At 35.5% G+C, this 16255-nt stretch overlaps 1 protein-coding gene across 1 annotated transcript in view; it reads right to left on the bottom strand.

Annotated features, from left to right (window-relative positions):
* The window catches only part of ATR (ATR checkpoint kinase), a 126947-nt gene that overhangs the window by 12907 nt on the left and 97785 nt on the right, over positions 1-16255 (bottom strand). Inside the window, exons 37-42 of the mRNA XM_037037454.1 lie at positions 15121-15218; positions 10374-10606; positions 9321-9455; positions 7682-7882; positions 6283-6426; positions 1869-2019 (exon numbers count right to left, since the gene is read on the bottom strand). Coding sequence (XP_036893349.1) covers positions 1869-2019; positions 6283-6426; positions 7682-7882; positions 9321-9455; positions 10374-10606; positions 15121-15218 — 962 coding nt within the window. The remainder of the gene's footprint in view (positions 1-1868; positions 2020-6282; positions 6427-7681; positions 7883-9320; positions 9456-10373; positions 10607-15120; positions 15219-16255) is intronic.

Genomic DNA, 16255 nt, shown 5'->3' with positions numbered 1-16255 from the left:
CTAGAAAACTAATATATTTACTTTCTCCTTCACTCTAATAAATTAATATATATTTTAATGTATTGCATCTCATGCATTTAAAAACTATTTAGAAACAATTTTAGAATTATAAAACTTGCATAAATGATATAAAGAGCTCCCATATATTCATCACCCAGATTTTTCATTGTTTATCTTTCTCATTGCAGTAGTACAGTTATCGAAATCAGAAAATTAATGTTCTAATATTATTAATTAATTAACCTTTAGATCTTATTCAAATTTCACCAATTGTCCTACTACTACGCTTCTTCCTAGGTCAGGATCCCATCTAGGATAGCATATTGCATTTGCCTCCATAATGTTCTCAAATCTGGGAAATTTCTGTCTTTGTCTTTTATTATGTTGACATTTTTAAAGTGTTCTGAGCAATTATTTTTGATTTTACACTGCAAAGTTACCGTTTTTCACTTTGTCCTTAATAAGCTATTTTGCAGGGATATACACTGAGACTCTATAAATAACCTGTCATACTTTCCCTATTAATTTCAGCATCTATTGAGATTCACCACCTGCAACAATTATATACTATGGCATTTACTAACTGGTGATTTTCTATTTCCATCTTTATCTTCCATATTTATTCATTGCAATTTTACTGTAGAGAAGAACTGTTTGTACTTCTTTATTTATTCATTTGTTTACATTGGTGTGGATTTGTAATCTAACACTATCATCTATTTTGGTGCTCATATTATTTCAGGTTTGGTCTGTAGGAGGCTCCACTTCCAATCTAATACTTTCGGTTTCATTCTAGCCTTCCCTTTCCTTTTCTTTTTCTGACATTGAAAACCCAGCTCCCATTAGCCACAACCTACTTACTTGTTTGCTAAAGTCTAGTACACACATAAAGTAATTCCAGAATTGCTAACTAGTAACTCTGTGAAAAACACATTTTCATACACATTTTTGCAGGCTACCTCAATCCTTTTAGAGGTAAAGAAGGAATTAAAACACAACGAATGAAGGAAGAAAGGGAGGGAGGGAGGGAATCAGGAAGGACACTTAACTACTTCTGTATCTAGAATCTCATTTGAACAGAAATTTCATCATGGTTTATACCAAGAAAACGTACAATGACATATGTCAATAACAAATATACAAGGTCTGTCCAGAAGAAGTCCAGCCATTATTAATACAACTAGAACATTTTGCATGACATCGATGTAACCTGGCAGTCAAGGAGAGTGGACTGGAATGTACATGTGTGAACAATGATGACTTCACTGTACTAGTCAGTGGGGGGCGGTAGAGGCTTTTGAGTGACCAGGTGGGCTGTGTGGCTGTCACATCCACAATGACTGAGCAAGTAGAGCAGCGAATCTGTATCAAATTTTGCATTAACCCTGAACATTCCTCCATGGAAACTATTCAGATGATTCAGAAGGTCGCAGCTCTAGGCAACTGGTGATTGGCAGCTTCATCGTGACAATGAACCTGCTCATGCATCACATCTCATGCAGAGTTTTTTGGCAAAACATCAAATCAGATGACTCGGCCCCCTTACTGTCCTACTTTCCAGATGTGTCCTGTGACTTCTGGCTTTTCTGAAAACTAAAATCACATTTGAAAGGGAAGAGATTTCAGACCATTGATGAGATTCAGGGAAATATGACAGGGCAGATGATGGCTGTGTGAGGTCCTGAGGTGCCTACTTTGAAGGGGGCTGAGACGTCATTGTCCCGTGTACAATGTTTCTTGTACCTTGTATCTTCTTCAATGAATGTCTCTATTTTTCATAGTACGTGGCTGGATACCTTCTGGACAGACCTGGTATGTTAGCAGCTATTATATGCATTTACTTATTTATATGGTAAAAATTTTGGTACCCTTTTCCTTATATAGTTTGGTGAGAATAGGTCTCAAGCCAGCAGTGTTGTTAACCCATTCAATAATCCCACATTCATCATTCAATGGAATAACTGCATATGTTCGGATATGAAGTTCTCTTCTACGAGATTCTGCATCTTTTCTTAAGCACTATTAAAAAAAACATAAACTTAAAAATTAATATTTCTAAATGTTACATAAAATATAGCTAAAGATTATTCGTTTCATAGTAAAAGAAGGTTAACCGAAGTTTACCATTGGTGTTGATGAGCCAGGAAACTACTTGAACAGTGTCCTTAATCTCTTTCCAAATTATTAAAAATCACCTGGGTAAGTCCTTTGTTTAAATTATTAACCAAATGTGACAAGAATATTGTGGTCAAAAATATTATAGTTATATATCTAACTATGACAAATACTACTGAAACATTAAGTACTCAGGCACAGAGACTGCTATTTAATTTTGATTATTTCAAAAGGGTATAAATAAAAGTATGAGTTTTATGGTATCCTCAGAATGTATTTCTTACTCTTTAATATTATAATTTCATTGGAAAAATTCTGTTCTAGCATAAAAGGTTTCCACATCTCTGATTAATCTTGAAATACAATAGCAAAGGATAAACCGTATTTTGTTTAATTCTGGGACGGTATCAAATAATCTAAGCATACATACCTATAATCGTTAACTGTCCAATTCAAAACCCCAATCACTGACCAAAAACACATTTTAAACTTTAGGAACAAGTAGGCTACAGAAACGTCAGCAAAACAGTATGGCATTAGATTCCCATGTAAAGATCTGTATGTGCCTCCTAGGCCAACACAGTGAAACTCTAGTTTTTCACAACCAGGCTATTTCATTTCACCATGTTAATGTAAGGGAACAGTAATGAAATGATATAATCAGTAATACAGCCAATTAAGATAAATATATAAACTAAAGCTAGGCCACTTGATCTGCTATATCAGAAAATCACCCAGGGAGCTTCAAGGATAACATACTAATAATTAGTCATGAAATTAATTTACCAATTCACCAAACAGCATTTTAAATAAAAAAGCAACAGCAAGAAATTGAAAACTTATTTGAACAAATAATGAAGGAAAACTTCGCCAATCTGGTGAAGGAAATAGACTTCTAGGAAGTTCTTGAAGCCCAGAGTCCCAAAGAACTTGGACTCAAAGAGGAACACACCTAGGCACATCATCATTAAGTTACCCAAGATTAAATATAAAGAGAGAATCCTAAAAGCAGCAAGAGGAAGGGAGAAAGTTATCTACAAAGGAGAGCCCATAAGACTATCAGCTGATTTCTCAAAAGAAACCTTGCAGGGAAGAAGGGGCTGGAAAAAAGTATTTGAAGTCAAGGAAGAAAGGCAAGGACCTACATTTAAGATCACTCTATCCAGCAAAGCTATCATTTAGAATGGAAGGGCAGATAAAATGCTTTCCAGACAAGGTAAACCTAAAGCAGTTCATCATCACCAAGCCATTTAATACGAAATGTTAAAAGGACTTAAAAAAATAAGACCGTAACTATGAACATTAAAATGGCAATGAATTCACAACCGAATCTAGAAAACAAACAAAGCAAAGCAGAACAGAAACAGAATCACAGATATGGAGAGCATTTGGAGGGTTATCAGTTGGGAAGAGGAAAGGGGAGAATGGGGGAAAAGACATAGGGATTAAGAAGTACAAACTGGTAGGTACAACATAGAGGGGTGTTAAGAACAGAATAGGAAATGGAGTATCCAAAGAACTTACCTGCATGAGCCTTGGTCCTGAACTAAGGGAGGGGACTGTCGGAAGGAACGGGTGGTACCGGGTGGAGGGGGAAAGGGGGTAAAAATTGGTAGAACTGTAACAGCATTATTAATAAAATATGTATTTTTAAAAATCCTTACCTGAAGATATGTTTTTATTGAACTTAGAGAGAGAGGAAGGAAAAGAAAGGGAGAAACATCGATGGGCTGCCTCTGTACACATCCCGAGAGGGGACGACCCTGCAACCTGTATGTGCCCAGATTAGGAATCAAACCCACGTACTTTTGGTTATGAGGCGATGCTCCAACCAACTGGGCCGCCCAGTCAGGGCACTTTTTAACTTACTTTGGATTAACCTAAGCACAAAGCCTAATTGTCTTTTATGAAAAATGAACTTATCTGCTGCTTTATCTTTTCTATGTTAAAGTCCCTAACTTTTCCAGGTAATAAAAGGGGTATCAGTAGTATGTGGGAAGAACATAAGAGAACAGGGACAAAAGGTTAGAAAAAACAGTAGTGTTTCATCCTTCAAATCCTTCAACAGTATGGTCTATTTTTTATCAATACAAAAAGAGAATCTGTGCATTTATAGTACCTGGCTATAGAATAACTCAAAGTACCTAAGACTATTTTTAATAACCCTTTAATGAGATCTCACATTATCATTTCTGAGACAGAAATCAGGTACTTAACAATAAAACAAAAAAAATTACCAGTGATCACTTTTAAAATAGTGTGTTGATAAAAACAGAATTAACACTTTCTTTATAGCACTGAAACATAAAACATAAATCTGACATAAAACGTACATTATAATTTAAACATTAAGTAGAAAAAATCCCCTCATGAATATACCTTAGACATTTTTCTCAATATAATAATAGCAGTATCTTATTTTTTAAAAATTAAGTGAAACCGGTGTTCTGGTGTACCTGCCTGGACTGGCTGCTGTGATGAATGAGAAGGAGGAGGAGGGAGGGCTGAGGAGCAGCAATTCTCTTATCAACAGACATGTGAAAAGAAGCACAATTAATACAGAAGATGTGAAGCTCTCAGCCAGGAGGAGTAATTCACTGCTAAATACATCACAGAAAACTGAAGGGATCACTAGAGCAAAAAGCAAAGAACTTAGAGGATGAAAACAAAAATTCAGTGGAGCCAGCAGGGGCTGAAGGAGTTGTAACTGAGAATTAAATTCTATCAACATGTGGAAAAAGCAGACCTCAGCAGGTAGAACCAGCAAAAATACTTATTGCCACAGAGGCAACTTTGAAAACTTTGAAGGGATAAGTGGAGATACAGAAAAAAAAAAGGCGAGAAGACTTTTTTTACAGTATAGTATAGTCTCCAAGACAGCAAAATCTACTTTAAAAGAGAACTGGAAACTCAAGCAAAATACTCATCCCGTGTCTTACTAAAGTGGTTTGGTATACACTGAAAATTATACCTATTGCAATTAATAAAATTTTGTTAGCAGTAAAAAAAAATTAAGCGAAACCATCAATTGTACTTCTGAGTACATATACAAAAGATTGAAAGCAGGTACTCAAACAGGCATAACCTATGTTCATAGCAGCATTACTAACCATAGCCAAAAGTTGGAAGCAACCCAAGTGTCTACTGATGAGCGAAAGGACTATCAAAACGTGGTATAAACATACAACGGTATGTTATTCTGCCTTATAAAACAAATTCTGACATACTACAACATGGATGGACCTTGAAGCCATAATGCTAAGTGAAATAAGCCAGTAAAAAAGATAATACTGTATGATTCCACTATTAGGAGGTATCTAGAGCAGTAACATTCATACAGACAGAAAGGAGAAGGGTGGTTAACAGGGCCTGGGAAGGTAAATAGTTACTGTTCTGTGGATACAGAGTCTCAATTTAGTAAGATAAAAAGAGCTCTGGAAAATACTATATGATTTCACTTACATGTGGAATCTAATGAACAAATTAAACTAACAAGCAAAACAGAGACAGATTCGGAGAGCAGGATGACAGTTATTGTGGAGGGGGGTGGTTAGGGGGTGGAAGGATCAAGTAAAAAGGAAAAAGGACTCACGAACATGGACAACAGTGTGGTGACTGCAGGGGATGGTACAAGAAACTAAATGGTAATGGAAAAAATAAAACAAAATTTAAAAATGAGCTCTAGAGAGAGATGGTGGTGATGGCTGCACAATGTCACTCTGTTTAATGACTCTATACTGAACACTTAAAAATGGTTAAGATGGGGCCTGGCTGGTGTAGCCCAGTGGATTGCGCGCGGGCCTGCAAACCAAAAGATTGCAGTTCAGTTCCCAGTCAGGGCACGTGCCTGGGTTGCAGGCCAGTTCCCAGCAGGGGATGCATGAGAGGCAACCATACATTGATATTTCTCTCCTTCTCTCCTTCCCTTCCCCTCTAAAGATAAATAAATAAAATCTTTTTAAAAAAACACATTTTAAAAATGGTTAAGATGCTTAATTTTATGTTATGTATATTTTATCCCAATTTTAAAAACTAATTAAAAATATAATGAAAGGCAGTATACATTTCATTTTCTCTTGACAGTGATGATATTTACATACTGAAAAGCTCATGTCACACTGATAGTAATTATAGTTAACTCTAAAATAAAAGCAAACTGTCTCCAACCTTATTAATCAAGGAATTAAATTCCATTAGTCTACAATCCTTTCTCAGGTCATCTTTTGGCTTACACATCATGATGTAGAACTTTCCATCTGATCCTTTTAAAGATATCTTCTTCGGTTTCTGAAGAGAAGCAAGAATTTCCACCTAAAAGATGATAAAATATATATTATACATTAAAGTTGAAATGCTATATTTAAATATCTATTGTATTTTAAATACTGTGTTACCTAACATAATAAAAAGAATCTATATATGCAGTAAATTTATTCTTTTATTAATCTATTTTAATTATCTATGACCTATGAAAATAATGGCTACCCATGAGTAGAGACATATTTTCACCCATTAAGAATGACTATGAAATAAAAGGGTTATTTTATCAGCAATGCATGTACATATACATCCAAATTGATATAGCCCTTTAAAGCAGTCACAATGTTTAAAAGATTTTGTATTTTTAGGACCTTTCTTCAGAGGCTATGACACTGTTTTTAAAAAGATTTAATGGTAAGAAATGTTTATCAGTCAAAAGTAACTTGATTTTTTAAAAAAAGAAACTGCTCCAAAATCAAGTCTACCTAATGAGGTGAGTAAATAAGCTTAATATTATTGAGTTAAAAACAAGGCATGATTATAAGTAATTTAAAATGATTGCATTATGTGGTTTAATAACTGGCTCTAAAGCAGTTAAACATGTTTGGAGTCAGAAGTGCTAGAATAAACATAGTTGTCAAAAGTATTTAAGCCCCGGCTGGCATGGCTCCGTGAACTGAGCATTGTCTGTGAACCACAGGATGGCTGGTTCCACTCCCAGTCAGGGCACATGCCTGAGTTGCAGGCCAGGTCAGGTTTCCCAGTAGGGGGCCCCCTTCCCCTCTAAAAATAAATAAATATATTTTTTTAAAAAGTATTTACTAAGAAGTCCTCTAGTACCATTCCTTTAAAATAGTCACATATTGAATTGGACAATAAAGTTGAAAAAAATAGTCACATATCATACTTCAGAAAAGAATCAAGCTCTTCCTTGTTGAATTTCACTTCCTTCCAAAATACAAAAAAAAAAACACCAAGAAATCCTGATTGCTTTTCTTTCTTTCTGTTCTCCATATTTAAGACAAAAAAAGAGTGTGAAAAAAGTCAAATTGTGAAAAAATAAAGATTATAGTCATACTAAAACAAATGTGAGCATGTGAAAAATCAAAATATGTACTAGTTTAGACACAGGATTTTTATCAATTAATTTTGTTCATCAGTATAAGAGAGTTTTACTTTTCTGAATTTCCAATCACTTTGCTAGTAAAATTCACTTAATCTCTAGGAAAAACACTTTTAAACTGAATTCGAAATTTTTAACTAAATAAAAAAAACATAGTCACAGTAATATAAAACTAAAATTTACCATATCATCAAAACTTGCAATATAAGCCCAATGACCAGGAAATGGATCGTGGTTAGCATGAGTACCCAGAATTGACGGAAGAGTAGGTATCATGACTGATTGTAAAGGGATGAGGATTTCACTAAACGTTGCTTCTTCTACCAGCTTTTTAAGCATTTTAAAATGAGTGCTCATGCTTAACGTAGAGCTACTTCCATCCACCTGGGGGAGAAAAATTGTATATTTTAATTTCTCTGTTTATCTTGAATTATAGAACTCTTTACCCCAAATAAAACTTCAGTTCTGAAGTATCTTGACTACAATGGCTCCACAATCTGTAGTTTTCTAAATATTTTATACACATTATCTCATTTTAATCTCTCTGTACTCTTTTACCTAGTCAACAATAATAACTACATCATAGGATTGTTAAATGACTAAAGGAGATAATAATAAAGGATATAATCCACTACCAGACATTAGAAAATTCAAATAGCTCTGTAAATGGTACCATATCTCATTTGACAGCAAAAGAATACCTAACTTCTCACTTAGCGCAAAGATTAATAAGTTTCACTACAGAAACAATTAGGTATCCAATTATGAAACTCAATATAAAGTATAGTATATGCACTCCATTCCCTTTAAAAATCTGAAAAATTCAGAATTCCTAAATGTAGTGGGCAACAAAGGTTTCAGACAAAGAACTGGAGACTTTTTAAAGTGCCAGTGTTTAATAAATGCTGGCCATTATCATAACACCACTTTTTATAATATCAAGTATATCAGAAATCAAATAGAATTCACATAGAAAAATAGATTACACTTTCAAGATGTTCAGTATTGAAGAATAGTCTCTATTTTCTCACCTATAAAGTTATTAGTGAATATTTGCAAGGAGAAATATAGCTATTAACCTCATAAAGAGTGTCTCTCTCTCTGCTTATAACTAGCCCTACGCCCTCCTCTGCCTTTCTGTACATTCTTTAGGGAGTTTTTTCCCCCTCCAATTCCTTAGATAGAATAGTGGGTCACTCCTATAAGCACGTTCATATTCCACTCACAAATTTACTGAAAAAAGTAGTTGTTACACTAGATAATAACCATCTGCTTAGTTTCCTGTGAGACCATGAGCACGTCAAGCCCGGAGAACATGTATTATGCATCGCTGTTCCCCTTAACATAGTGCTTGTCTCCTGGCAGGTAATAAAATGTGTACTGAAGTAATGAAAACCAAAATGCCAATCTTCTTTCCTCTCATGTATGTAGGTTAATGTATGTAAGTTTTGAAAGTTTAAAGATATGAGAGAAAACAATCACAGACACAACTTCAATTAAGTATTTTACATATGGCTTACTTCATATCCTCCACCTAAAGTTATTTTTAATAAATACGAATAATTTACTCTTGGAAGAATTTATATTAAGAACTTTTAGAAATTCGGAGGATATTTGATAAAGGGACATACATTAGCAATTTTAAAAACAGCTTTATTAAGGTAAACTGCACATTTTTAAATTTACGTTATACAATTTGATGCCTTTCAAAATCTGTGTATACCAATATTCAATAGCATTTTAGACCTGCTAAAATCCTAAAGAAGTTTTATATAAAATTATATAACGTTCGCCTATAAAGTAGTAAGATTTATGATAATACCGGTTTATTGCACAATTCTAGAAGCTTATCTGTTAGACGAGTTGCATCTCCAACAAACTTTTCTAAGGATTTTTTCATATGAATAGCTTTATTTAGGATTTCCTTGCATCTGTTCACACGCATGGGATAAGAAGACTGCCATAAAAAAGAAAGTAAAATGCAATTTGTATGAGATTTTAAAAAGATAACAACAAAACTTTTTAACAACTATCAACTTTAAAAGTATGCACGATGAAAGTTTACACTGATATAAATTTTCTGGAAATCAATTTGACAATACTATCAACAGTCATAAAAATGCTGCTCTCTTATGACCTGATGAATTTCTTTCCTAGGATCTACCCTGAAGTAGTAACAGGGAGTGAGAATAAATATAGATGCGTATTACAATAGCAAAAAACTGGAAACAACCTTAATGATCAATAGTAGTTAAAATATAACTAACTACTATAGAATTCTATACAATTATTAAAATTTTATCTTCAAGGAATATTTAATAACATGCGATGATGCTTATAATAATCGTAAGTAAAAAATATAAAATTATTTATGTATGTAATTAAAATTAGGGCTAAAATGTGTATGGAAAATATATAAAAAATACATCAACATATTAATGAATTAGAGTGAAAATTTTTTATCTCTGTATATTTTTTTAATTCTCTAAAATATTTATTAAATAAACATATTTACCAAGTTGCAAAGTTCCATTTTAATGCAACAAAATTTTGATAGTATTAATAAGTTCAGGTATTTTGAATTAAAACACTTGGGGAAAAAATAGATTATCAAGCATTAACAATTTATACACTTTATAAAGAAAAGGCATGCTGACTGATTTTAAACACACTAGTCACTTTCACTTCATTTGATGTGGTAAATATTTTTTAATTTTAAAATGAATCATAATGCTTTAATTTCTTGCTTTAAGTATTTAAAATTTGTGTTTTACTACAAATCTAAGAGACAAACCTTGAAACTGAATCTACATATTAGCACTAAATAATCAATGCCATGTAAAATGGGAAAACACGCCTGTAATTAATGCATTACCTTTGATACAGCTGTCATCATCCACATTGCTTGCTGAGGATAGGCTAGAAACACTTTAGCTATAATTTCCATCAAGACAACAAAAACTTCATCATGAGAATGACAAATTCGGGAGATCAATTGTGAAAAAGCAGTCAAAAACTGATATGGAGCTAACTGACTTGTATGGTCTGTGATAACTTTGTTTATTTTAGCTAAATCATTTCTCATTTGTACACGATCAGAGCGGCCAGCTGGAAGAAAAATCAAAGTTTAAAAAATACCAATAAGTTAAAAAGAATAAAAGAGTATAACAGTTCATTTAACAAAAAAACTATTTTTTTAAAAAGTTCTAAGATTTATAGTAATCCACTCTATCCAGTTTTGCTTTCCACGCTTTCAGCTATTGGCAGTCAACTACTGCCTGAAAATATTAAATAGAAAATTCCAGAAGTAAACAATTCATAAGTTTTAAATTACGCAACATTCTGAGTACCATAATGAAATCCCATGCTATCCCAGCTCCACCCTCCTCAGGACATGAGTCATCACTCTGTCCAGCATCTTCACACTGTACATGTTAGTCACTTCACAGCCCCTCTCACTTATCAGGTTGACTGAAGTATTGCAGTGCTGGTACTCAAGTAACCTTTATCTTAATAACGGCCTTAAAGCACAGGAGTAGTGATGACAATTCAGATATTCCAAAGAGAAGCCATGTAGTGCTTCCTTTAAGTGAAAAGGCAAAAGTTCTCAACAATATAGAAAGAAAAAAAAATGTATGCTGAGGTTGCTAAGATCTACAGTAAGAAGACTCTTCTATCCATGAAGTTGTGAAGAAGAAAAAAGAAATACATAGCTTTACTATCACACCTCACACTGCAAAAGTTACAGCCACAATATGTGAGAAGTGCTTAGTTAAGATAGAAAAGGCATTAAATACGTGGGTAGAAAACATGAACAGAAAACCTATTCCAAATGACAGCAATGTGTTGCACCAGGAAGCATTGAGCCCATACAAAGACTTCAGCAAGGGATCCCCTAAAATAAGTGACACTACCTCATTTACTGCATATAATGGATGGTTACACAGACTTGGGAGGGAATAGGTGTGTACTGAAAAATATAAAAGTCCCTGGGGAGGCGTTTGACTGGTGTGACTTAATGGGTTGGGCTTTGTCCCACAAACCAAAAGGTTGCTGGTTTGATTCCAGATCGGCACATGCCTGGGTTGCAGGCCAGGTCCCAGGTGGGGGTTCTGCAAGAGGAAACCCATTGATGCTTCTTTTACACATCTAAGTTTCTCTTCATCTTACTCCCTCCCTTTCCCTCTCTCTATAAATAAATAAATAAACAAACAAACAAATAAATAAATAAGTGTTCGGTGGGCTGAGTGCCAGCCTTTGAATCAGAGGGTTGCCGGTTTGATTCCCAGTCAGGGCACATGCCTGGGTTGCAGGCCAGGTCCCTAGTGGCCCCCAGTGGTCCCCAGTGTGGGGTGCATGAGAGCCAGCCACACATTGATATTTCTCTCCCTCTCTATCTCCCTCCCTTCCCCTCTCTCTAAAAATAACTAAATAAAATCTTTAAAAAATAAAAGAGAAAAATTACTGGAGAGGCTGTGTCTGCTAATGAAGAAACTGCTGTCATATTTCCATCAGAACTGAAGAAGTTGATTTGGGTTTGGTACTACCCAAGGCTTCAGGCATCCACTAGGGGTTTTGGAATATATCCCCCATGGATAAATAAGACTAGTGTATGTTATTCTCATGTACCAAACCAGGCCATGTGCCAATTTTTGAAAATATAGTTTTCTCTGTCCAAGTAGAAAAAAATATTTAGGACTGTTGAAAAAATTTAAGGGCCATTCATTTTCACTAGAAACAAACAGAACAAGCTACAGTCTATTGTAATTTTTACAGTAAATTATTTGGCCTAAACTAGTATTTTTCTTTTTTTAATATGTTTTATTGATTATGCCATTACAGTTGTCCCATTTCTCCCCCTTCATTCCCTTCCACCCTGCACAACACCCCCACCATTCCCCCCCTTTTAGTTCATGGCCATGTCACAAGTTCTTTAGAGTCTATATTTCCCCCACTATTCTTGTCCTCCCCCCATCTATTTTCTACCTACCATCTATGCTACTTAATCTCTGTACCTTCTCCCCGCCTTCTCCTCCCACTCCCCTGTTGCTAACCCTCCATATGATCTTCATTTCTATGGTTCTGCTCCTGATCCAGCTGTCTGCTTAGTTTGCTTTTGTATTACATGTGGTTGTTAATAACTGTGAGTTTGCTGTCCTTTCACTGTTCATATTTTTCATCTTCTTTTTCTTAGATAAGTCCTTTTAACACATTATATAATAAGGGCTTGATGATGATGAACTCCTTGAACTTGACCTTATCTGAGAAGCACTTTATCTGCCCTTCGATTCTAAATGAAAGCTTTGCTAGATAGAGCAATCTTGGATGTAGGTCTTTGGATTTCATGACTTGGAATACTTCTTTCCAGCCTCTTCCTGCCTGTAAGGTCTCTTTTGAGAAATCTGCTGACAGTCTGATGGGAACTCCTTTGTAGGTGACTGTCCCCTTATCTCTTGCTGCTTCTAGAATTCTCTCCTTCATTTTCATCTTGGGTAATGAAATTATAATGTGCCTTGGTGTGTTCCTCCTTGGATCCAACTTGTTTGGGACTCTCTGAGCTTCCTGGACTTCCTGGAAGTCTATTTCCTTTGCCAGATTGGGGAAGTTCTCCTTTATTATTTGTTCAAATAAGTTTTCCACTTGTTTTTGTTCCTCTTCCCCTTCTGGTACCACTATAATTCGGATGTTGGAATGTTTAAAGATGTCCTGGAGGTTCCTAAGCCTCTCCTCATTTTTTTGAATTCTTGCTTCACTGTTTTCTGTTTGGTCGTTTTTTTCTTCCTTCGGCCCACTCGACTGATTTTAGTCCCAGTTTCCTTTCCATCACTATTGTTTCCCTGTGCATTTTGTTTCATTTCGCTTAGTGAAGCCTTCATTTGTTCATCTAATCTGTGACTAAAATCAACCAGTTTTATCAGCATCCTGATCACTAGTGTTTTGAACTGTACATCTGATGGGTTAGCTCTCTCTTGGTTGCTTAGAAGTATTGGCTCTGAGGCTTTGAGCTGTTCTTCTTCTTGAGCCATAATGGTTCAGTCTATTTGCACTTGTCACATATGAGGTGCAGAGCCTTAGGTGTTCACCAGGGTAGGGCAACCCACATTGCTGGGTTGTGACACTGTATGTGGGGGCCGGGTCAGAGAGGGGCAATGGCCTTTTTTTTCTACTTTCTCTAGGATTTCAGTACCCTCTGCTGCTTCCCACAAGCAAATTAGGCCTTTCTGGTGCTGGTTCCTGGGTGTGTGGGCTTGTGCTACCTCCAGGACCCTGTGGGTCTCTCCAATGAACTGTCTGTGAGCCTGGGAGCCTCTCTTGGCACCTCGACCCCCGAAAGTTTTTCCAATTGGTGTTTTTAGGCTTTATTTCCCGGCACTGGGGCCCTGGTTTGCGGGGTCTGTCTCACTGCTTGCTCCTTTGCCTGGTTTGCTGCAGTCAGCCAGCCGCCTTGTGCCCTCACTGAGTCTGCCCATTGTCACCCCATGTCTGGGATTTGCCAACCACTGCCTGTGCACCTGGGTAGGTCTGGCCACTTTTCCTGCATGACCCCACTCTGCCAGCCGCTGACTTCACCCCTCTTACCCATCTGGATGAATGGTTCATTGTTCTTGGACTTTGATATAGTTTAATTTTCTCTCTGTTTTGGTTGCATTCTGGTTTTTAAATATTTGTTGTTCATAAACTTGGTTGCTCGAGGAGGTACAGAGCTTCCACCTACTCCTCCAACCAGTATTTTTCAGTATCTATTAACTTCATCAAGGAATGAGCAGATTTTCAATTGCAGGCTCTGAGCTTCAACTACTTGAAAAGTCTATGTTGATTGAGCACACGCCTGCGAACCAAAAGATTGCAGTTCGATTCCCCATCAGGGCACATGCCTGGGTTGCAGGCCAGTTCCCAGTGGGGGATGCACCAGAAGCAACCATACATTGATATTTCTCTCCTTCTCTTCTTCCCTTCCCTTCTAAAGATAAATAAATTCAAAAAATTTTTTTAAAGTCTATGTTTAGTTACTTAAAAAAACCAACCAACCAACCAACAAAACAAAACAGAAATAGACACAGATGACAAACTGATGGTTGCCAGTGGTGGGGTTCAAAAAAATATAGGGGATTAAGAGGTACAAATTTTCAGTTACAAAATAAATAAGTCATGGGGATGTAATGTACAGCATAGAGAATACAGACAATAGTATTATAATTTTATACAATGACAGACGGGTACCAGGTTACTCATGGTGATGACTTTGTTAGGTATATAAATGTTGAATAACTATGTTGTGCACCTGAACTAAGAGAATATTAGTAACCATATTTTAATAACCAAATATGGTTACTAGCCATATTTTAATATGGTTACTAATATTGGTTACAAATAAAGTAAGAATATTTTAATTTTAAAAGTCTATGTTTAGTATTTCCTATTTTTAACATTTAGTTTCTTGCTCATACCTAAAATATTTTTTAAATTTATTTTTCAATTATAGCTGACTTTCTAATTTATAAAATCGTATTCACCAAATTCATTCTTAGCTTTTAATAAGTTAAACTGTCAAGCCAAATCAGATTTAATACAAAAATTATAATTTTTCTCGGTTCCTTAAAATTTTATATACAGAATTATACCTTTTTCCCATTCATATGCCTTAGCACCAAAATCAAGCCATAATGATAACATCCGTGGCATTGACTGATATATGAATTGATTTCCATACTGTAGAGATCTGCAATTATATAGAGAAGGTACTATTAACATAGTATTCTTTGTTTATGTTATATAAATTAACATCTTAAGATTTAAACTACTACTTGAGTAATATATATCCTTTAGCCAAAAATTATGCTATCAGTATTTCTTCCTCTTCGAGCTTTTCTTTTTTTTTTTTTAAAGATTTTATTTATTTATCTTAGAGGGGAAGGGAAGGAGAGAGAGAGAAATATCAATGTATGGTTGCCTTGCATGCGTCCCCTGCTGGGAACTGGCCTGCAACCCAGGCATGTGCCCTGACTGGGAATCGAACTGCGATCATGTGGTTCGCAGGCCTGCGCTCAATCCACTGAGCTACACCAGCCAGGGCAGAGCTTATCTTTTGACTCTTCTCTCTCCTTTATTTCCTACTATATTCCTCACTAAGCTCTATTTTGCCTGTACCAAAATTAATACAAGTTATGACCTAGTGAAAATCTTGTCACCCTGACTGGTATGGCTCAGTTGGTTGGGAATCGTCCCACAGAGCAAAAGGTCACAGATCAGATTCCCAGTCAGGGCATGTGCCTAGGTTACGGGTCCAGTCCCTGGTTGGGGCATGTGTCAGAGGCAGCTGATCATGCTTCACACATTGATGTTTCTATCCCTTCCTTTCTCCTTCCATTCCCCTCCAAGAATAAATAAATAAAATCTTTAAAAAAAACACAAAAACCTGTCAACACTTCTTTCAAATTTTCCTTAGGATCTGTGCCTTCAATTGCATTCTGTGGCCAAAAGCCTACATCAGGCTCAATCACTAAATTTTTGGAAAGTTACAATAACTTAACCCCCCAAATTTTATATTTCTTCCTTTCAATTAAGTTCCAGACTAATATTCTTTAAATTCTAGTTTTATCATGCTCAAAAAAGGAGTCAACTACCTATTTTTTAAGACGATATGAAAACTCTGCCTAGAATTCAAATATTCACAATCTTGTTTCTTTATAACTTTTCAGTCTTGGTCTCCTATTTCTCACCAGCATACATCTTTCAAGATTCCAATAAAGAATCGTC

This window comes from Sturnira hondurensis, unplaced genomic scaffold (genome assembly GCF_014824575.4).
Source record: "Sturnira hondurensis isolate 20B ecotype Veracruz unplaced genomic scaffold, ASM1482457v3 Scaffold0023357, whole genome shotgun sequence".
NCBI classification, from domain to species: domain Eukaryota; kingdom Metazoa; phylum Chordata; class Mammalia; order Chiroptera; family Phyllostomidae; genus Sturnira; species Sturnira hondurensis.
The sequence above is the reverse complement of the archived record's forward strand: the minus strand, read 5'-3'. Positions and strand labels throughout refer to the sequence as shown.